This window comes from Pelecanus crispus, chromosome 2, assembly GCF_030463565.1.
Source record: "Pelecanus crispus isolate bPelCri1 chromosome 2, bPelCri1.pri, whole genome shotgun sequence".
Classification (NCBI taxonomy): domain Eukaryota; kingdom Metazoa; phylum Chordata; class Aves; order Pelecaniformes; family Pelecanidae; genus Pelecanus; species Pelecanus crispus.
The window spans coordinates 44,937,515-44,960,462 of NC_134644.1; the positions used below are offsets into that span (position 1 = coordinate 44,937,515).

General features: G+C 39.0%; 1 protein-coding gene across 4 annotated transcripts in view; it reads right to left on the reverse strand.

Moving 5' to 3' along the window:
• Positions 1-15,035: 15,035 nt before the first annotated feature.
• Positions 15,036-22,948, reverse strand: part of NEK10 (NIMA related kinase 10) — a 103,898-nt gene continuing 95,985 nt past the window's right edge. For all 4 annotated transcript variants that reach the window (XM_075705370.1, XM_075705368.1, XM_075705367.1 and 1 more), the window contains 4 exons: positions 20,323-20,433; positions 16,628-16,736; positions 15,180-15,232; positions 15,036-15,095 (listed from right to left, as the gene is read on the reverse strand). In XM_075705370.1, coding sequence (XP_075561485.1) covers positions 15,036-15,095; positions 15,180-15,232; positions 16,628-16,736; positions 20,323-20,433 — 333 coding nt within the window. The remainder of the gene's footprint in view (positions 15,096-15,179; positions 15,233-16,627; positions 16,737-20,322; positions 20,434-22,948) is intronic.

Here is a 22,948-nt window from a genome sequence, read left to right on the forward strand (position 1 = left end):
AGATCAAAACATATGTAAATCAGGCCACAGAATACACACACAGTACATTCTCCTGAGAAAGTACTTGTAATCAGATAACTGTGGAAAATAGGTGCAAGTATGAATAATAGAAGGCAGAATGCTACATAATCTCAGGTACTTCACTGCAGCCAAGCAAACTGAAGAAAAGGCCTACATAAGTCACAGTTTAGATTAACTCACAAATAATCACAGAATCACAGGTTGGAAAAGACCTTTAGAATCATCCAGTCCAACCATTAACCTAACACTACCAAGGCCACCACTAAACCAATTAAGGGGAGAGTAATAATTAATGTCAAGTTTCCTGGCTTGGTGGCTGCATTATTTTTTAATGAAAGTAAAACTAGGAATCACTAAGGTTGGAAAGGACCTCTAAGATCATCAGTCCAACCGTCAAAAGTTAGTCGTAGTTTAGTACAGTGTTTCAACATTGTTAATACCAAACTTTGCGGAATCTTTTTAACTTAGCTAAATAATAAGTACAGCTATGCCTGTTTCTCTGATTTTTGCACAGGTTACATTAAAGATCACAAGCATACAGGAAAAAAAAAAGATACACACCTTGAAGGATACCAGTTATGCACTGGACTGGAACTCAGGAGATGTAGGTCCCATTCTCAAGTTCGCTGATGATTTGCTGGATGATATTGGGCAACTTATTTTTGGTTTCTGTGTTTCCCTAAATATGCTTTATCTATATTGTCTGTACAGAATTTAGCCATACAGAAATTACTCATTTCTGTATGACAGGCAGAACTGGCTCTTGTTACTTTTCATACTAATGGGAAACACAATGGGCCCCGATCTCAGTGGAGAACATCTATGTACTAATGCCATAAATTAATTAAAAGCTTAGATAATGAATCTTGTGTGGCAGTTAATTGCTCTACATGTAAAATGCTTCAGCTCTTTCCTACAACAGCCAGCAAGTCGGTCCAAGTTGCAGCCAGGGAGAGAAAAAAAAAAAAAATCCCAGTGAACACTAGGAAAGAAACAGAAAAGACCACTGACTCCCTGCTTTGATTTGCCTTGATGGTTGCAGCTGTACATGCCACCAATCCACCTCTCATCTTGTAGTTACTAGAGAGAAGTCTGCTCTCCTCTGCTGGCCACCAGCTAATATTCCACTTCTCACAGTCACAAAAACAAGCACAAAATTTACTGCAAAGTTAACAGCACTAAGAATGCATTAAGAGAAACACAGTAAGAGTGATTAATTTTACTCTATTTCTCAACAAAATAATATCATCAAGTATGAATGAACACTACACTATCACAGAAATCCAGACAAAATATAAACAATGATACGTTTGAAATAAGGTCCAAATTATTTCTGAGGCATTCAATGCACTCTGACAATTTAAAATTATATGACATTTCTGCAAAAATATATTAAAATAGGTCACTAAGTGTAGATTGTTTTTACACTATTTTAATGGAAATTTATTATGAGAATTTATATGCCATGTGAGTAGGTTTAATTTAAATGAAGTCATCTTGGATAAAATATCAGTGTCATCAGTTCCATTGGCAGCCATATATAGTGTGGATTTACTTTATAATTCATCAGATTTAACCATACTGCATTCCCTTTCTCCATTCTAGCAAAGCAAAACTAACACTCTGAACTAGAACAGGAATTGATTTTTAGTGGTGACATTGCAGGAAATGCATCGTCTATGGTGGTTCATGATAGAAACCATAACTACCTGCTGGTATTACCTTAAGAACCCTATGTCTTGGCCCTTAACAGACCTTTGCTATCAGTACTGTACCATTGTATAGATGCAAAGATTACACCTGATGACTTTCTACGTCACATATATGTGAAAAGAGGATAGGGTGGTTTTGTTTGGTTTTTGGTGGGTTTTTTTACATTGCCCATTGGGCCCTTTTTCACTGCTTCACAATTCAGGATGTTGAATTCACACATTATAGGTGAAATAATACACTTGAATTGTTAGGAAATGAATGCCAGTTAGCTATTTATAGTTACAAACAACTGGAAAAAAAAACCCAAACAAGCCTTTGCCAGCCTATGAAGAGTACACAACATATGTCTGTATCAAATTACTTATGAGTAATCATGTGATGTCCATAATGTTAATAATTTTCAATAGAGTTAGTAGAGCTATATCATCAAGTGCATTCTGGTTATTTTCAACAGTTATGATTGCCACAGTATCAACCGTAGAGAAAAGCCTTTGTATTAATAATTATTCCTTACTAAACTGTAGACAAAACCAGCTTCTCTGCTACTGCAGTGAGACATTTTTATCTCCATTTAATACAGAATGAATAAATATTGAAATTCTGAATGTGCTTTTAAGTACTAGTTTTGATTAGCAGCAAAGCATGTATTTAATTTACTTAGTCTGTTACACAGTAAATTAATGTGTACACAGAATGTATATAAATGTACATGACACATTTTATATACACAGATCTATACAGTGTGTGCCTAAAGATAGACATATAATATACAGACATTTTGAAATAGCAGTTTTTAAAATAAAAAATTTAAAATAATAATCCTTTCAGAATCTATGCCAGTTGCAAATAATGACTATTAACATGTCATACCAGCATTAAAATGTACTACAATCCAAATGTAAGTAGAGAAATTCCTTCTAAATATTAAAATCATAGTGATGGTATTTAATCTGTTTCTAATTCTGGTACAGTGAACCTACATGTATTTTCTGTCTGGTCATATTACAAAGCTCTTTTGCTTCCCATAGAAGACATACATGGATATAAATAAGGTTACAGACTTTGAACTATCATTCCAGAAAACCTGACTATGCAGCAATTCTTTTTAAAAAAATATAAAAATAGAAGGTATGTACTGTTGGGAACTGTGTTTTCCTCCTAATGTATAAACCTGGAAGCATCTTTCCCAATGTTCCTTATAAAGTGCTTATGCTGTAAACAAAGCTAAAGTTAACAGTATAATCCTGAAATATCATGTGAGGTCTCTTGAAGCTGTCCCACACTGGAATTCCATCTGGATGCTATTTAATGAGCAAAGCTTTCCCCTTTGGTAATCAGACAGCCTCAGCTGAAGTACAGGCAGGTTGACTTCATTAGGAACAATTCTGAACCCTTTGTTCAGAATTACAAGTTCTCTTCTTTTGCTGGACAGTTCTTTGTTCCTCTCGGATAGTAGACACACCTGGGGGGAAAACACTGGTAGTTAGTATGTGTTGGAAATAAGAATTCCCCACTATTCATGGTCACCAGGTATGGGATCAGCAGAAAGCTGATATCAGAAGTAGTCTATCAAAAGAAATGTCTTCGTTCAGAGTTTATAACAGAGTTTGATGCAGAATTCTCTGGGTGAAATTCTATCACTTATGCTACACACAGGGAATTAGCTCATCTAATGATCCTCTGACTCAAAATTTACGGACTAGTCTGCACTGCACACAAATAGAATTAGAGCAGCATGGTGCAAAGGTCTCCCACAGCTAATCAATGAGGCCTGAATGCAACATAATGTATTTGTGGGCCAGCTTTAACTTATGTTGCTGATATAACACCTCCAGAGACTTCAGCACTGCGGAGAATTGGTTGAAAGAAAGTCTTTAACACCACTTCTTTCTCCTTTTCTAATTCCTCTTTAGCCTGCTATATAGAAAATTAGCACAGAAAGTGATAGAGCTGCTTCTGTCGGCTTTCTGTAGATGAAAATTGTCTCATAATCAAGTTGTATTATATAGTTATAATTATTCCATGAAAATATGATGTAAAGACTTCTTCTCATAATCAGTGCTGTAAGAAAGTAAAACAGGTGTTTCTTTTTTGTCTCAAAACTCCACCACTCTCCATTTCAGGAGTAAGACATCTGAAATTTTCCCTGACTACTTGTATACAATATGTATAACCCGGATATCCAAAGCCATTTCAAACATTTCTCTATATGCATGGTCCCTCAGGAAGCAGAGTGTTATGTTGATTACTGAAGTAGTGGAAGATATGGAAGCATTCCAGTAATAAGGAAAGGAAAAATATGAAAAATAATTTATAGTTTTGCACACACACTTCAACACATGTAGGTAGAAATCTCTAAGCTGAAAGACTGTTATTAAAGCTGTAAAGCCAAGTACACATAAGAAAAAAACCCCAAACACATAGACTGAAGGCTGACAGCAAACTTTCATTCAGCCCCCTATATGGATAACATAATCATTAATGGGGCACTGTACCTGTGCAAAAAATAGAATCATAGAATGGTTCAGGCTGGAAGGAACCTTTAAAGATCACCTAGTCCAACCCCCCTGCCATGGGCAGGGACATCTTTCACTAGATCAAGTTGCTCAAAACTCCGTTGAACCTGGCCTTGAACACTTCCAGTGATGGAGCATCCACAACTCTACTGGGCAACCTGTTCCAGAGCCTCACCACCCTCATTGTAAAAAACTTCTTATGTGCAATCCAAATCTACCCTCTTTAACTTTAAAACCATCGCCTCTTCTGCTGTCACTACAGGCCCTGGTAAAAAGTCTCTCTTCACCACTCTTATAAGCCCCCTTTAAGTATTGAAAGACTGCAGTAAGGTCCCCCTGGAGCCTTCTCTTCTCCAGGTTGAACAACCCCAACTCTCTCAGCCTTTCTTCATAACAGAGATGTTCTAGCCCTCTGATTGTTTTTTGTGGCCCTCCTCTGGACCCACTCTAACAGGTCCATGCCTTTCTTGTAGTTTCTGGGACCCCAGAGCTGGATGCAGTACTCCAGGTGAGGTCTCACGAGAGTAGAGTAGAGGAGGAGAATCACCTCCCTTGACCTACTGGCCACACTCTTTCTATGCAGCCCAGGGTATGGTTGGCTTTCTGGGTTGCAAACATTGGCTTGGAATTGGACATTGCCAGCTCATGTCCAGTTTTTATCCACCAGTATCACCGAGTCCTTCTCCACAGGGCTGTTCTCAAGCCCTTCAACCCCCAGTCTGTTTTGATACTGGGGATTGCCCTGGCCCAGGTGCAGGACCTTGCACTTGGCCTTGCTGAACTTCATGATGTTCGCATGGGCTCAGTCCTCAAGCCTGTCAAGGTCCCTCTGGATGGCATCCTGTCTCTCAAGCAAATCAACTGCACCACTCAGCTTGTTGTCATCCGTAGACTTTCTGAGGGTGTGCTCAATCAATTACATCAGCAATAAAAGGAGAGCCAAGGAGGATCTCCATTCTTTGCTGGATGTGGGGGGGAACATTGTCACCGAGGACAAGGAAAAGGCTGAAGTACTTAACGCCTTCTTTGCCTCTGTGTTCAACAGCCAGACCGGTCATCCCCAGGGTACTCAGGCCCTTGAGCAAGAGGATAGGGATAGGGACCAGAATGGAGCCCTCATAGTCCAGGAGGAAGCAGTTAATGACCTGCTATGCCACCTGGACGCTCACAAGTCTATGGGGCCGGATGGGATTCACCCGAGAGTACTGAGGGAGCTGGCAGAGGAGCTTGCCAAGCCACTTTCCATCATCTATCAACAGTCCTGGTTAACAGGGGAGGTCCCTGATGACTGGAGGCTTGCCAATGTGACGCCCATCTACAAGAAGGGCCGGAAGGAGGACCCGGGGAACTACAGGCCTGTCAGCCTGACCTCGGTGCCGGGGAAGATTATGGAGAGGTTCATCTTGAGCGAACTCCACAGGCAAGTACAGGTCAACCAGGGGATCAGGCCCAGCCAGCATGGGTTCACAAAAGGCAGGTCCTGCTTGACCAACCTGATCTCCTTCTATGACCTGGTGACCCGCCTGGTAGATGATGGAAAGGCTGTGGATGTCATCTACCTGGACTTTAGCAAAGCTTTTGACACCGTCTCGCATAATATCCTCCTCGGGAAGCTGGCAGCTCACGGCTTAGACAGGCATACTCTTCGCTGGGTTAAGAACTGGTTGGGTGGCCGAGCCCAGAGAGTAGTGATAAATGGTGTTAAGTCCAGTTGGCGGCCGGTCACGAGCGGTGTTCCCCAGGGCTCTGTTTTAGGGCCAGTCTTGTTCAATATCTTTATCAATGATCTGGATGAGGGGATCGAGTGCACCCTCAGTAAGTTTGCAGACGACACCAAACTGGGTGGGAGTGTCGATCTGCTCGAGGGTAGGATGGCCCTGCAGAGGGACCTGGACAGACTGGATCGATGGGCCGTGGCCAACTGTATGAGGTTCAACAAGGCCAAGTGCCGGGTCCTGCACTTCGGTCACAACAACCCCATGCAACGCTACAGGCTTGGGGAGGAGTGGCTGGAAAGCTGCCTGGCCGAAAAGGACCTGGGGGTGTTAGTAGATAGCCGGCTGAACATGAGCCAGCAGTGTGCCCAGGTGGCCAAGAAGGCCAACAGCATCCTGGCTTGTATCAGGAATGCTGTGGCCAGCAGGAGCAGGGAGGTGATTGTCCCCCTGTACTCGGCGCTGGTGAGGCCGCACCTGGAATACTGTGTCCAGTTTTGGGCCCCTCACTACAAGAAAGACATTGAGGTGCTGGAGCGTGTTCAGAGGCGGGCAACGAAGCTGGTGAAGGGTCTGGAGAACAAGTCTTATGAGGAGCGGCTGAGGGAACTGGGGTTGTTTAGCCTGGAAAAGAGGAGGCTGAGGGGAGACCTTATCGCTCTCTACAACTACCTGAAAGGAGGGTGTAGTGAGGTGGGTGTTGGTCTCTTCTCCCAAGTAGCTAGCGATAGGACAAGAGGAAATGGGCTTAAGCTGCGCCAGGGGAGGTTTAGACTGGAAATTAGGAAAAATTTCTTTACGGAAAGGGTGGTCAGGCATTGGAACAGGCTGCCCAGAGGGGTGGTGGAGTCACCATCCCTGGAGGCGTTTAAAAAACGGGTAGATGTGGCACTTCGGGATATGGTTTAGTCTGGTCTACCCTTGATTAGTCTAGAGTGGGCTTGGTAGTGTAGGTTAATGGTTGGACTGGATGATCTTAAAGGTCTTTTCCAACCTAGATGATTCTATGATTCTAATCCCACTGGCTATGTCATTGATGAAGATATTAAATAGCGTTCGTCCCAGTACCGACCCATGAGGGACACCACTCTTTACTGGTTTCCACTTGGACACTGAACCATTGACTGTAACTCTTTGGATGTGGCCACCCACCCAATTTCTTATCCATCTAACCCATATCTCTCCGAGAGGAAAGAATGTTGTCAGGACTGTATCAAAGGCTTTACAGAAGTCCAGCTAGATGACATCCATAGTAGTTCCTTTGTCCACTGATGCAGTCACTCAATCATAGAAGGCCACTAGATTAGTCAGGCATGATTTGCCCTTGGTGAAGCCATGTTGGCTGCAGTCACACAGCTAAAATATTTACCATGATTCATACTAAGAATACTTTCTATGTCTTTCTTGAATCAGAACCTCTGCAATATAGTTAAGAATATTTAATGTGAAGCTTTGTATGTGTTATTTCCTAATTTCTACATCATAAACTAACCTCTCTCCAGGAATTTCATTATGTGATATCACCAACTCAGTTCACTGAAACCATTAACTACACTGCACAGACTCTGCTCTTTAAGTTAATTAATAGCTTGTAGCAGATATGGGTAGCTATCTTTCTGTGAGGACCAGCACCAGATGATAATGATATATATACTTTTCTCACAACATAAAAAAGAATAGCATGTACGCGAGTGCTCCAGGTGTCAGAGGATCCCCTTCTGTCTGAGCTTTCGAGCTTGATTCCTGTTCTGTGTGCCTACCCTTTCTACCATCTGCCCTTACTGCAAACCATTCCCTTCACCTGGTCAGTCCTTCTGACTGACCACCAGTACAGGTGGTTCTTCCTTCTCCCCATACCAGTCTCCTTTCCAGGATTCCTACATTCTGTGTCCTGCTGTTCTTGGCTCTGTATTAGATGTATGTATCTACTGCTCACTTCCTAGCCTCTATCTCATCAGTTGCTACTTACCATTTCTTTGCCCAGGCATTACCTTAAGATGATCAGACAGACACAGTTTCTGTTCTGATGTCTAGACTTGATCTGACAATAGTTCAGAGCTCCATTAAGGCTACCTACTGTGATTTTTCAAAATTATAACTTGGTGAAATAGGTACAAATTTCTAAGAGAAGAGTAGAAGTCGTACCTGTGACAAAAGAGGTACTTCCTTGGCCAAATTTTAAATCCTTGCTCTAACACACAAGTTAATAAAGCAAACAGCACTAGAATTTTTTTTAATATGGACAAGCAATGTAGGGTAAAGCTTCATATTTTCAATGCCTTCATCCAGTGCTGTAAAGGCTAAAATCTTTCAGCTTCCTTCCATGGCACAGATTTCTAGAGCTACAGAACTCCATGGAAACACGGAAAACTCAGGAGATCAAGGTGTTTTACAGATACAAAATCACAGTAAGACAAATAGCTATTCCTTCTTTTTACCTAATTTTCAAGTGATTGGTCTTAAGTAAAAGGTTTCAAATTAACTTTCAGAGCTGGGACTGATACTTTGATGAGGCCTAAGAGTTATCTGTCTTTATGGAATACAATGTCAGAAACATGAAGATCTCTTTCCTTTACCAGTAAACAGAAATTCTGCTAGCAAAAAGACAGTCTTCAAGGACAAGGGACACAACTACAGTATTTCAAGAAATGCCTTGCCTGTTAGTACTATACTGACATCCTAGAATAGCTTTTGTTGTATCTTACACCACTATATCAAAACAGCTACCTATGTAACAATGTTCAATTCCTCCCCAGCAGCAGTCATGAAGGATATCTTGAGACAGTTAAAAATAATTTATCTTTGTATAGCCCTGATTTTGGAACACTGAGGCCAATCTTGCCTATCATTTCTTTGAAAAGTTTCAGGTTGTCTTTCACTTAGCCTAGGAATTCCCAAAATTCCTTTCAACAGCATCTTGCTGTAACATGGAAAGGTATTACATTCTTCTCAGCTAAACTGCCCTAACTGGACCAAACCATTAAAGCCTCAAACAAAAAAGAAAAAATTCCTCTTTACTTCAACTTCAAGTGTTTAGTTCACAGCAGCTGTATAAGATACAGGTGTGCTAGCACAAGAATGATTCCAGACTACTATGAGCTTTCTGAACCACCTTGAGTAGGAAGGTGCCTTCTTATTTGATGGACCTTATCTACGCTCTATGCAAGAACTCTGTCAAGCAGACATCTCAGACACACAGAAGTCAGTCTCAAAGTAAATCTTTTCCTCAAACTGGTAGAAAGACCTGCTTCAGAACTGCAAGAGCAAACCCATCTTATCTGAGCCAAACAAGTCTGTGATGACAGATGCTTCTACTCAAAGATGGGAAGCTCATATAAGAACGTCTGAGAGCTCAGGGCATGTGATCTCTGCAAGGGATCAGAGCCATCTGCCTAGTGTTGAAAACAGTCATTCCCACAGTCCAAATGCTGGCAGACAGCTTCATAAACATGCACTTTTTCTACAGACAGTGTGGACTTCAGGCATTTCCACTGTCAGGAGACCACTTAATTTTGTGTATTCATCATTGAACTGTATCAATGACTCAGTACCTACCAGTCAGCCAAAATTCAGGCCAGATGCTCCTTCATTTCTTCCAAGAAGAGGTGAAATGCACCTTTCCACATATCTCATTGCTAAAGAGAAACTTCAGCTGAGTGAGGGGAGAGGTTCTGCGTCAATGACAGTCCTACCACATGATCAGATTATTTTGGTACTTGCACCAGATGGATCCCTGGATCACTTCTCTGTTCTGCACAACACAATCTCATGAATTAGAGCCAGGTTCTACATCTAAGTCTTTTATACCTAGCAGCCCTGATACTAGCCAAATCTAGTAGTCTTGATGCTGACTAACTGCTAGAGCAATAAACAGTTTCTGCTACAGTTCCTATCAGTCTGATTCACAGGAAAAAAAGCCTAAAATAAAAAAAGACTGACTTACTAACTAAAGTGGGAAAAAGGTTTTGTTTTGGTATTGTAGTATCAGAAAAATGCAAATCCTTTTTCTCTGTCATTGGATTACTGGCCATCCCTGAAATGACCAGAACATTCCTGCAATTCTCTAAAAATCCAGTTAGCAGTAAGTTTTTCACACCTGGCCATCTGATTTTGACATGCACAGCTGCTAATACCCTAGGATCTAAGGCATACATTTTCCCTAGTTTATAAGTCTTTATTTCTCTAGAGTTCCACTGTCCCATTAATGGGAAGTCTTGGCACATGTATCTTCTGAGTACAGCCAATATTGGTGCGGCTGTAACAACTTGGTAAAAACTATGTCTCTAGCAAGCATGAAAAGGTGCTGTGTGGCTAGTACCATGTGGGGTGGTGAACTCTATCCAGCAAGTGTCTTTTAATCCATCTCTTGGCCACACATTTCATTGTCATTGGAACACTCTATATTCACCAATGTGACAAGGATTAGTCACTGCCTTACCGTAGGAGTTGGATGAAATTGAAGCTAGGATCAATTGCTACCCCATGTTTTCATGTTGCTCCTCCTTTTTCTAACTTACGTCGAATCTGTGACTTGGGAAAGCTAGGCCAATACTGCCTCTTAGTGGAAGGACAGCTAACTCAAAAGGTGCGGTGAAGGCTGGTCTGTGGGCATAGGGTGGCATACTTAACAGTGCCACACAGACCCTCAGCTGATGGCCATCATAACTGCAGGTGGGTAGTTCAAAGACTCTTGCAGCCACAGATGTTTAGAAGAAAAAGTACTGCTGAGCTTCGGCAGACTTTTTTACCTCCTTGGGGAGAAGTACAAATGAACAGATTGCTGGTATGACTCTAATAAACATTGCTGGCCAAAACAATCTTCTTTTGACATAAGAAGTAAGAATCAACATGGACAACCATTTGGAAGAAGAAAACGACAGAAAATACCAGGCAACATTAGCAGGAAGTGGTGCCAGAATGGAATAAAATGTAGCAGAGTCTCTCAAATCACCTAGGTATCACTAAGTCAAAATATCCACTTTAGATTCCAGGAGTGTTGGAGCTGTGTACTTTCATCTACTGTTTAGTTTGGTATGTTCTAGAACATTAAAAAACATGAACTAAGCTAAATACAAATTTCAATCCATTAGCCATGTAACACAGTTAAAGAAGAATAAATAGATAACATGGTAAGAATTTGCAGCTAGAAAAAGCTCTATTAATGCACTTCTATTTTCAAACGATGTACCCATGTATCATAGACCCAATACAAATGAGGACTGCCTCAAAGAGGCAAAATTCAGAATTTGCTGTCATTCCCAAGCTATATTATCCTTCTGTGAATAATACCTTGAGCTATTCTTTGAGTAGTTAAAAATGTATAGCTATCATTAGAGCCAGACTTGACAGTTTTCCTCTTCATGAAATAGATCTTTCTAACTACACGAATGGTTGCTTCTCTAATTCTAAAACTCCAATAACAAAGGAAAAGACTAAATTGAACAAAGTTATGAAAATTATAAGTGACAACATATCAATACATGCACTTGATTATGAAGACTGTTGCCTTCTGTTCTTACTTGCATTGCAACCATTTTTTTTCCTACAAAACTAATGTTGAAACAACATTTCTCCCAAAAAAGACATCTGGTCATATGAGCTTGTACTGATTTTGGCTGGGATAGAGTTCATTTTCTTCATAGTGGTTTGTATGGTGCTGGTTTGGATTTGTGATGAAAACAGCGTTGATAACACACCAGTGTTTTAGTTTTTGCTGAACAATGCTTATACAGCATCAAGGCCTTTTTTGCTTCTCACACACCCCTGCCAGCAAGTAGGCTGCACGTACACAAGAAGTTGGGAGGGGACACAGCTAGGACAGCTGACCCCAACTGACCAAAGTGGTATTTCATACCATATGACATCATGCTCAGCATATAAAGCTGGGGGAAGCAGAAGGAAGGGGTGTGATGTTTGGAATTATGGCACTTGTCTTCTCAAGTAACCGTCAGGCATGACAAAGCTCTGCTTTCCTGGAAATGTCTAAGCATCTGCCTGCTGATGGGAAGTAGCAAATTAATTCCTTATTTATCTTTGCTTGCACGCACAGCTTTTGCTTTACCTATTAAACTGTCTTTATCTCAAGCCATGAGCTTTCTCACTTTTACCCTTCCGATTCTCTCTCCCATCCCACTGCAGGGCAGTGAGCGAGGGGCTGTGTGGTGCTGAGCTGACTACTGCGGCTAAACCATGACAGAGCTACTACAGCACTCAGCTGAATGCAACTCCTGTCTCTGACTATTGCTATTTTTGTTTATTTATAACAAATCTTTTTTCATTTAACTGAGTTTCTGCTTGGAGTAAGTTTCTTAATGCAATTTATTAAAAATAGATTTCTGTATCAATTTGGGTATTACATGTCTACTTCAATATAAAAAAGCATGGTGAAAGTTTGAAACCAGTATTCATTGTCCTATTCACAAACAGGCTCACAAACAACAAGGAGCTTGCCTCTTGTGCAGTATAATATTAAATCAGAAGGACAAAAAAAGAAAGAGTGGCACAATGGATGTGAAGAGAATAATTTTGAAACATTACAGGGTTTTTTTTATGCATGTTTACCAAATTTCTGTATAAATAAGTAATACAATTGGAGTGCTGAGTAATTTCAGGGGATTAGTGATAAATGGGCACGAGCTGATTATTCAAGATAAAGCTGAGAGTCATTATCCTCAGCTGGTCATTAATCCCCATGAAATGACTGGTATGGAGATAGTAATTACTATTATAATGAAAATCGAGGGGGGGAAAAAAGCATGACATTTTTCTTATGAAGCTGTCTCAGTTTCTAAAGAATTCATGTTTCTCTCATCACCCAATCAAGCTGCCTGAATCATTTTTAACCCTTTATACAGTTTATTCATCCTACTACAATTTTCATGTAATCGCCTGACTTAAGGTTTGGTTTGCCATCATATATTCCTGGAATCTGGGGGGCACAGCAAGGGGCAACAGCGATGGGAAAGACAGACAATGCACACAAATCCTCCAAAACCAGAAAATGAAATGTTTTCAGAATGTTTTCTTTATAAAGTGTGCTCCATGATGAGGTAGGAGATTGCAGTATTACGCTATACACTATCTAGCTGTTTATTCTGCATTTAATAGTGCTTTTAACAGTAGCATACATGTCCTATGTTGTTGCATAGCAGCTGTGGAATTCTTTGTTCCAAAACAGAATTCACCTTGGATCCTTACAACCTATGGAACTGATACTGTCAAGTTAACTTGGTCACAACTCATGAAGAAATTTGGCCCTAAAATGAAGAAACATCTTTAAAAATTTGCAACTTCACAAATCAAGTTTGTGGTGTTCTGATGTGCCTTCTGACGACTTTAAGCCTTTGGACTTCTTTTTTTCACATTTCTATCAGAAAAGCTAGAAACTTATTATGGGCAGAGGGGAGGCAATTTGTTTCCTGCTAGAAACACTATCATTCTGTTTCCATTGTGAAAGCCCCACACATGCTCCATCATTACAACTTCCCATCTTAGAAACTGAAAAACTCCATCTAAACTAAAAAGCTTTTAAAATAAGCTAAGAAAGTTAAAAAATAGGTTTATGGCCCTATATATTGCTAAAGCAAACAAGATACAGATATTAATTATTCCTAGTACTTTTTTCCAAAGCTTTTCCGTGAAGACTTTTCCAAGAAGGGGATCCCAGGAGAGCTACAGGATGTATTGAGTTTCTGCTGGAAAATTTGCAGTTGCTTCTGAAACGTTTCACTGTTTACAAAAGACAAGAAGTAGAGCAAGGCTCAAAACACTTTTAGGCAGGAATGGCTGATAGGGTGTTGCTCTGAGGGCTGCAAACTAAATTCTGCATGGTGGAATAAAACCAGATAATGGTGGACACTGATAAGTGACTTTCAGTGCAGCTTGGGAGAGAGATTTGTCCTTCTAGCTTGCTCAAGCTGTTTGGAGAGTTTGAGGCAAAGCCTAATGATGCATGTCTGCTAGCCAAATGAATCATTCAATACTGGACAGCTATCAAAACTGGACTGTTTGGCTATTTGGAGAGAGAGTGAGAAGCAAAAAAAAAAAAAAAAAAAAAAGAAAAAAAATTACTTAAGTTCTGAAAGCTCTGAATGGCATTGAGCAGAGCATACTTCAGAAGACATGGCAAGTCCTCTGGAAATAGAGTTGTGTTTTTGACAACCAAGGCCAAAGCATGGTCTGTCAATTTTCTGGAAGAGAAGGAAAAATAGTAAGTTATTTGGGAGTAGAACCTTGTCTGGAAAAGAAGTAATGTAATAGTGACAGGGGAACTAAATGTCATTATGCACCACAGCAGGTAATAGGATTCAAAAGCATAGTGAAAAATCAAGTGCTTGTATTGTTGCTGGTGACAGTTTTAGAAAACCTAACTGCACTCTCCCAGGCTTTAAAATGTTCATTACTGCAAACACAAGGAACAGACTTGATGGAAGTAGTGAACTTTTTTTGCAATAAAGAATATCTGAGATGATAAATAACAGGAGAGCAGGTAAAAAGAATGAGAAATGCCAAGCTTATGTTGTGGACTATAAGGACATTTTTCATGTATTTTCTTTCTTGTGTTCCTTAAAGGTTTCCTGCAGGAAAGATATACCATCTCTAGGACAAGGCATTTGCCTGGTTTCAAAAACCATTAAATTTTTTTTCATCCCCTGCACTTTTGTGCTCGCAACCACTTATTCTGCTTGTTGTGCTCTACTCAAACATTTTCCTAAATATGTCAGCTTCATCCTTTCAACCCTGTAATGGTAGAGTATTATAATAAAATATACTTCTATTTAAATGAAACTTTTGTTCATCTGTGGTTTTATATGGGAAAAATGTGAGGAAATTGCTGCCAAACTTGTACCACTCTATCATCTGAGTGAAGAAAACAGATATGGCCAAAAAAAACCTGCTTAGATTAGCTAATATGTCCCACATACATTTCTTCCAGACCATGTCTCCATTTATTATAACAAACCATATATTGCACTAAGTTTAAAGTGGAATTGCAATCATGTAAACAGTCAGATGACACATTTGGGTTTAGCACATCATAATTAACTTTTTCTTTTTAAATTGAACAGACTTACCTGTTAGAAGAGAAACTATAATAACCACTTTCCTCTATAACCTCTTCAATTAGAGTCTACAAGATAAAAGAAATTCATTTCAGTAAATTATCTTTATTAAAAGTAATAAATTAATACATATAGGTATATTTATAGCTTACCTGCAACTGCTCATATGTCATCCCTTCTGCTATGTCAGAAGTGCCAACAATACCTTCAAGTAAAAGGCAAGTAATGTTATACCACTGAATTTGGGGTTTATGCTCCCTCATCAGTTTCTTAGCAATTCCAGTACAAACACAGTAACAAGAAAGATGCTTGATTATCAGCAGTTTATTCCACTGACCACAATGACCCCCTGCCAAGGTGGGAGGCATCTTATGGCATGATGTGAACATCTGAGGCATGCAATGTTATCACATTATGAAAGAGTTCTAACTGATGGAAAATATTTTAAATACTTAATGTAACAGAACACAGCAATGCAACTTTCTTATTCTTCCCCACTTACAGTTTACAGTGGAAAGGACACACAGCCAGTAACAATTTGTGAAGACAAAAGTATTCTTTGCAGGTTAAGAGATTAAAAAATTAAAGATACTGAGCATCTGATCAGATTGCATTTTTGTCTCTGGGAACAACATAAAGCTCATATTTAAAGTGACTGTTAGGGACTCATTTCCTACTCAAATATCACCCTTGACACCTAGTATTATTTTCATTTTTTGCAATAAGCTGTGGAACTGATATGCCAGTTTCAACACAAAGGCCAGCAAACCCAAAGTTTCTCACCCCTCTTTCTGATACCATAGTTTTTAATGTTACTATGTCCTCTAGTCCATGGATTGTGACATAGCTTTTCCTGTAATTAGAAGAATGGAAATGGCACAAATACTAAAATACAGGCTGGACATTTCCCTTACGTCCATTGCACAGAGGCGTATGATGAAACGAGACTCTGAACTAGGAATTGTGGTTCCCCACCCTAGATGATGCCAGTGATGGTAGGTTTGATTAAAGATGGAGTTCATGATTTGTCACTCTGAGTATCACTAGTCCAAAGTATATTTGACACCGTTCATTTTTAAAGTCTATGTATACGCTTTACACTATATAGATGTGGTATAGCATGCACCGTTTCCCTCCTCAAGTTTGTAGGGCTTGATCTAGCTAGGTACTTAAATCATCCCAGTATAACTGTTTCAAACATGACAGAAGAATGACATAGGGTTTAAATAGAGTTTGTTTAAAAATCACGTGCAAGGACAGGTAAATCCTAAGTAGGATATTTTCAGTTACAAACATTTCTATTGATTTTCATGGATGAACCATGTGTTATTTGCATCTTTGATATTTCTTTGTCATTCCAAAGTATACTCTCTTAAGTTAGTAGAATATTCCATCACTGGTGAACTGCATATCTTACCAGGAATTACACAAAACAAAGCCCAAGCAAACAAAAAAAACCCTGATAATGAAAATCAGTATAGTCAACATAACTTTACTGTCTTTAAAGACAGGTCTTAGAGCAGCGATTCCTTCTGCTTTGATACCATACACTTTATTAGAAATACATATGCCACTATAGAGGTTTTGTTGCTTTCTTTACCTTTTCTATCATCTGGAAGCAACATATTTCCACCTGAAGAGAGAAGTACCACGTGCCAATCTGCTGTGAAGAAGTTGGGCTCAATCAGTTCAGGAGAACCTTGCAGCAGCTGGGGAAGAAAAAAAAAAAGATAAAAAAGCAAAGGATGCCTGAAATCTCCACCCTTCCTGTTTGCCAAAACTTCAGACTTCTGTGAGGCAGTTTACCCTTTCCTATGTTTCCCAGGGCAATCAGAAGTCAAAGCAATTTTCAGTACTTTTTAGATTAATGAAAAATTGGTGAACACAATTATGAATGTACTACCTTCTTCTCTCCAGAAACACTGACTGAACAAGCTGCCAATCTGCACATAGGATAATGCACTGAGTTCTTTAGACTATCTGAATAAAATGTCATCAACTATACATTTGTGTGAAGATAAACAGGGAAGCGTATTCTCTTGAACCTAGGAGAGAAACAGCCAATGACTCTGGTTTTTAAAACTGGGGCTTTGGGTGAAATACTTAGTCCATATTCAAGTGGTGTAATTCCTGTTAGAGGGATCCCAGCACTTCTTAAATCTTGTCGTGGTTTAGCCCCAGCCAGCAACTAAGCACCACGCAGCCGCTCGCTTACTCCCCCTACCCCGATGGGATGGGGGGGAGAGAATCGGAGGAGTAAGAGTGAGAAACACTCCTGGGGTGAGATAAGAACAGTTTAATAATTGAAATAAAATAAAGTAAAATAATAATAATAACAATATAATAATGATAATAACAATAATAATATACAAAGCAAGTGATGCACAATGCAATTGCTCACCACCCGCCAAACGATACCCAGACAGCTCCCAAGCAGCGATCGTTGCTCCCCGGCCAACCCCCCCCAGTTTATATACTGAGCATGACATCATATGGTATGGAATAGCCCCTTTGGCCAGTTTAGATCAACTATTCTAGCTGTGCCCCCTCCCAGTTTCTTGTGTACCTGGCAGAGCATGGGAAGCTGAAAAGTCCTTGACTAGCATAAGCAGTACTCAGCAACAACTAAAAACATCAGTGTGTTATCAACATTCTTCTCCTACTAAATCCAAAACACAGCACTATGCCTGCTGCTAGGAAGAAAATTAACTCTATCCCAGCTGAAACCAGGACAAATCTGAAAGTCAGTATAGCTACTTGATTATGTGAACAAGGATACTGACAATAAACTTAAAAACATCTAGTTTTGAAAATATCCGCTGGTAACAACTCTGACTTGAAAATATCTTTGTGGGCAGGAGAGAAATTCCGGTTATGCATTTCTGCAGCATGTTAAAACTTTTACAGTTACAGAAACAGAATAATATCTGTTGTTGGAAGACCTTTACCCCACCACCCATCAGTGGAGGAATCTTTTTGTCTATTGTTCTAATTAGGTTTTCTAATTCAGCATAGTTAAAAAACCATGATTTTAAAATTTTATTTGCAGAAATTGCACAACCTCATAACAAAATTTGCTGGAAGAGTTCAACCTAATTCTTTTCTCTATTTAGGTTCTTCCTATTACCTCCAAATGATACCCATGTTACCCAACATATTTATGGTGTGATTTTAGTAAAATAGGTACCATTTGTTCACTGATGCTTATCAATTCTGCATCCTTCTAACTGCGCTTTTTGTTGTTGCTTTCTATTAAAAGTTTCTATAACTATTTCCTTCAAAGTAGAAATGCCTAGAATTGAATTCAGCATTTCAAACATCTTCAATTTACTACCATTTACTTTTTAAATAGTATATTTCTTCCCTTTTCTTCAGGTTTAAATCCAATAGTTTTGAAGCTAACACAATTTTACAGTTGATAACATTTATAAATTTATAAATATATAGGTTCCTTTATTTCTGGGCATTTGAAAATTAGGTTAATTTTATAATAAACAATTCCTTTTTCTTACCATGTTTTTGGGCATCCTTTCCTGAAAACATCAACTCAATACACGATTAGCAAATATTTCCTTAGATTTAATGTTATGGCCGAAATACAGGAATTGTTTAATGTAAATCCCAGCTTGATTTACAGGACAGCAAATTGGCATGAAACTGATGGCTCAGAGAGACATTTTTATCTCTCAAATGTACTACCAATGTAAACCAATGTAAACAGTAAGCAGCCACCTTCCATGGAACGTAAGCATCTCAGATTAATTATTACAAAAGTACAGGAAGGATTTAGCATTTGGGGTCAGTCCATTCCATAGCAAAGAATGACTTAGAAGATTCCGCAATTCAGTGCAAGTAGGTGACAATCAAATTAGATTACACAGGGGAATTATGTGAGTGATAAGAAATTATCTTTGTCACCAAATTTTAGATACAGTGACATACTTAAAAACTGCTTTGTCATCAATTAAAAAATTAAATATCTTAGCTTCACAGTCTCCCACAGTACACAGATGCCGAAGATGTCATTTTCGGGTCCTCTGCTGTCTACAGTCTTCTCAAGAGATTTTGAAGAAACATTTAGAAATTCCAATATTGATCATTAGGTCTTTCTCTGTTGGAGAGCACCCAGCATGTCATTGGAAAACACGCAGGCATGGTTCTTTAGTCATGACATTCTTGAAAATCTGCAGTATTTTTAAACTGGTGACACTAAACTGTTTCTGACACACTATGCAACAATGGGACGAAGTATGCTATATTCAAGACGCTCTGGGACAGTGCTTTCTTAAAATTCATAGTTTTAGTAGGTGTCCTGGTTTCAGCTGGGATAGAGTTAATTTTCTTCCTAGTAGCAGGCATAGTGCTGTGTTTTGGATTTAGTAGGAGAAGAATGCTGATAACACACTGATGTGTTAGTTGTTGCTAAGTACTGCTTATGCTAGTCAAGGACTTTTCAGCTTCCCATGCTCTGCCAGGTGCACAAGAAACTGGGAGGGGGCACAGCTAGAATAGTTGATCTAAACTGACCAAAGGGCTATTCCATACCATATGATGTCATGCTCGGTATATAAACTGGAGGGGGGGTTGGCCAGGGAGCCGCGATCGCTGCTCGGGAGCTGTCTGGGTATCGGTTGGCGGGTGGTGAGCAATTGCATTGTGCATCACTTGCTTTGTATATTATTATTATTATTATCATCATTTTGTTGTTACTATTATCATTACTATTTTACTTTATTTCAATTATTAAAATGTTCTTATCTCAACCCAGGAGTGTTTCCCACTCTTACTCCTCCGATTCTCTCCCCCATCCCACCAGGGCAGGGGGAGTAAGCGAGCGGCTGCGTGGTGCTTAGTTGCTGGCTGGAGCTAAACCATGATAGTAGGAATACATTCCAAAACATGAATAATACTGGGAAACTAATGGTAAATTAAGAGCAGCTTACATAAATTAAGAGTTTACATAATCTTTATCATCCTTTGCCACAAAAAGTTACATTTTCCTTCCTCTTCTCATTCTGAACTCTGATGAGTCTGGTTTTGCATATTAGCAGCTAGCAGGTCCTTTCCATTTACAAAAAAATGTTCTAATGATTAGAAACAAACTTGAACCCAATCAGTAGAAACTGCTTGCTTAAGAAGCCTTCATGTTTTCCAAATAAAGGATAGCTAAAGAACATTCTAAATATTTCCTTTTAAAAATGGAATCTTACACTTATATTTTTGTGATATTAATATCAATAGCTTAAATAGAAGAAGAGACAAAGTCAACCGTAGGTAGTAATTGGTGTACTACACCTTTTTCATTTCTGATTTCAGATTACAAGGATTGCTTTGTTGACTGAAGAGGGACTTCTTGAATCTCTCAATGATTCTCCTTTTCCAGTTGCATTGCAAAGCTGGAGGAAGCTATAGAAAACAAAGAAACAGATTTTTTCACCACTTAGTTACACTTCCCATAAAGATGGCCTAATCAGCAGTACAATTATTGAAAAAAGTAGCTACACTGCAAAAAGAAACACTGATGTTTAATAGCATGGTGAGAAACAACAGTACAAGGCTTGATTTAATGGCATATTATAATAATGCTCCTTAGTTGGCCCATTCTGTTAGGCTTGGGATATCATATAAGTCAGTCCCTTAGCCTTGAAGGTAAAGATCACTATAATAAGCCTAATACAGGTAATACTAGATTTGCCTCCCTGATCAAAGTGCTAGTATTTGGGACATTTTTCTACAGATGAAGCCCATAGAACATTGGACTAGATTTCATGTTGGCTATAGTGAGTCACTCCAGTTGAAATTAATGGAACTTCAAGAAGCTTAGGCCTTCATTCAGTGTGTGTAGACATTAACATAAATCTTCCTCACAGTTTCAACAGGCTCTTTTAAGGTCCTTATGTACATCTTGATACAATTTCACTTGTCTATAAAGCAAAACTGATTTTGAATACTAATTCTCCTGTATTTTTTGGTTGAAAAAGTACATATCTTTCAACTATATTTACAAAAGAAAGGCACAAATCATACTTCGTTGTGTTTTAAAGTCTTCAATAGACAGTTCAAAGGAGGTCTCTTCCTTTGCTCTTTGAGATTTTAAAATCATTTTTATGCTCCAACAGTAAATGTAAAGCTTCAGCTGTTGGTCACTGCAATGACACCAACCCAGTCTGATGACAATTCTATGGTATGTGCTACCATTTTGGAAGGCTCTCCTATGCTGTTTCTGTATAGTTGCATAATATACCTGCAGACAGTGTTTATAAAACTATTATTTTCTACCATTTAGTAAAGAGTTTATACTCACATCACTGATGTAAATTCACAAAGTGCCACTCCATTGAATCCAGGAAGCTTTTTGACTACTCAAGGAAGGTTTGACCACTAATGATTCACATTCAAATACTGTCACAGCACACATTATAGATTTTTTTTCTGATTGGAACAAGTTACTGCTTTTAGACGGCTCTAAATCTGGGACAGCTATATTGGCCTCACAGGAGTCCTGATTTGCTCTGGCAAACCAGGGATCAAAGTTACATCCTAAGCATAAAAGAATTCATCAGACAGCTGGTTGCATACAGTTTTTTGTTACAGATAGACACTACTCTCTTCAAGCAGATAAGGCCTTACACATATGCTTTAAGTCAGATGTTGAATGTTCCTTAGCCTGTGAGTAAAAAAAAAAAAAAAAAGATGCCTTAGGAAAGGCCTGCAAGATACTCTACAAACTACATGCCACTGCAATGAACTGTGTGCAGTTAATGTACCATGGGCATACTGGGATATGCTGAAGCAAACGTGGTAAAGGACAAGTCCACTGCATGACAAACTCAGAGTTGCCTCAGGTACTAGTGTTAAATTTTAGCTTTTGTTTTAATTAAATCAGTTGTCAGATCAGTTAAAAAAAAAAAAAAAAAAAAAGGCAAGGATTTACATAATGCTTTTTTAAAAGCTTTCTCTTACATTGTTTTCCAGAGATCACTCTGACTCTTGTTCCCATGGAAACTGGATTGGGAAGGCTGCTGGCAGCCAAGAACTAACAGGCAAGAACTCTCCCTTGTAAACTTCAGTTTAGAATTGTCAGCTGAAATATGTAACAGAGTTTTAGAAAACAGCTATGTATTATAAAAAATATTCTACCTTAGATTTGTAAGAACATTAACAAGTACAAGAGAAGCACATACTACACAGTGAACTAGTACAGGCATGGATCCTGGCTTCTCTGCCTTCTCATTCTGAAACCAACTGACACCAGAAGCATCAAAGTTGTTGCTACTGCTTCAGTGGTCAATTCTGCGCAAGCCTTTGAATTGCTGTTAGTTCTCAGTTATCAGGCATCCATGTTATGATAACTTGCATTAATTAGTAGGCCATTTGGGAAAACCTTCTTCAACAGAGAGGGTAGGTTCACTAATGAGCATCTTGGAAATACTCCTAATATAGCCTGTAAAGACTGAACTGCCTCATTTCTGTTAGCAGGTGAAGGAGAACATTCTTGCAATAAGTTCAATCAATTCCAATTGTTTTAAATCAACAATTGTTTTCTTTGTCCCTGATAAATCATTTCCTGTATTACGTGTTTTGATAAGCTTGACAGTTTAAAAACAAAAAAAAGACATGTAAAATACACCCAAGTTCAGTTACACTATTGTGTTCTAACCAAAATCATACAAATTTGGCTCGGCAATCTGAAATCCCCTGAGGTTATAAACATCACTTTCCAAATATAAACACTTCATTTTGTAAAATAAAAAGATGTTTGTTTAATAATAGCAAATTTTGCTATTATTTGCTAACTGAACAGCAGCCGTCTTTCTGGAGTATAAAAAGTTTTCTGTCACATTTTTAGTTGAGAGTTCAATGCAGATCTATAGCAGCTCCATTTTTGCTTTGGAATCAGCACAAAATAACTTTAACTCTC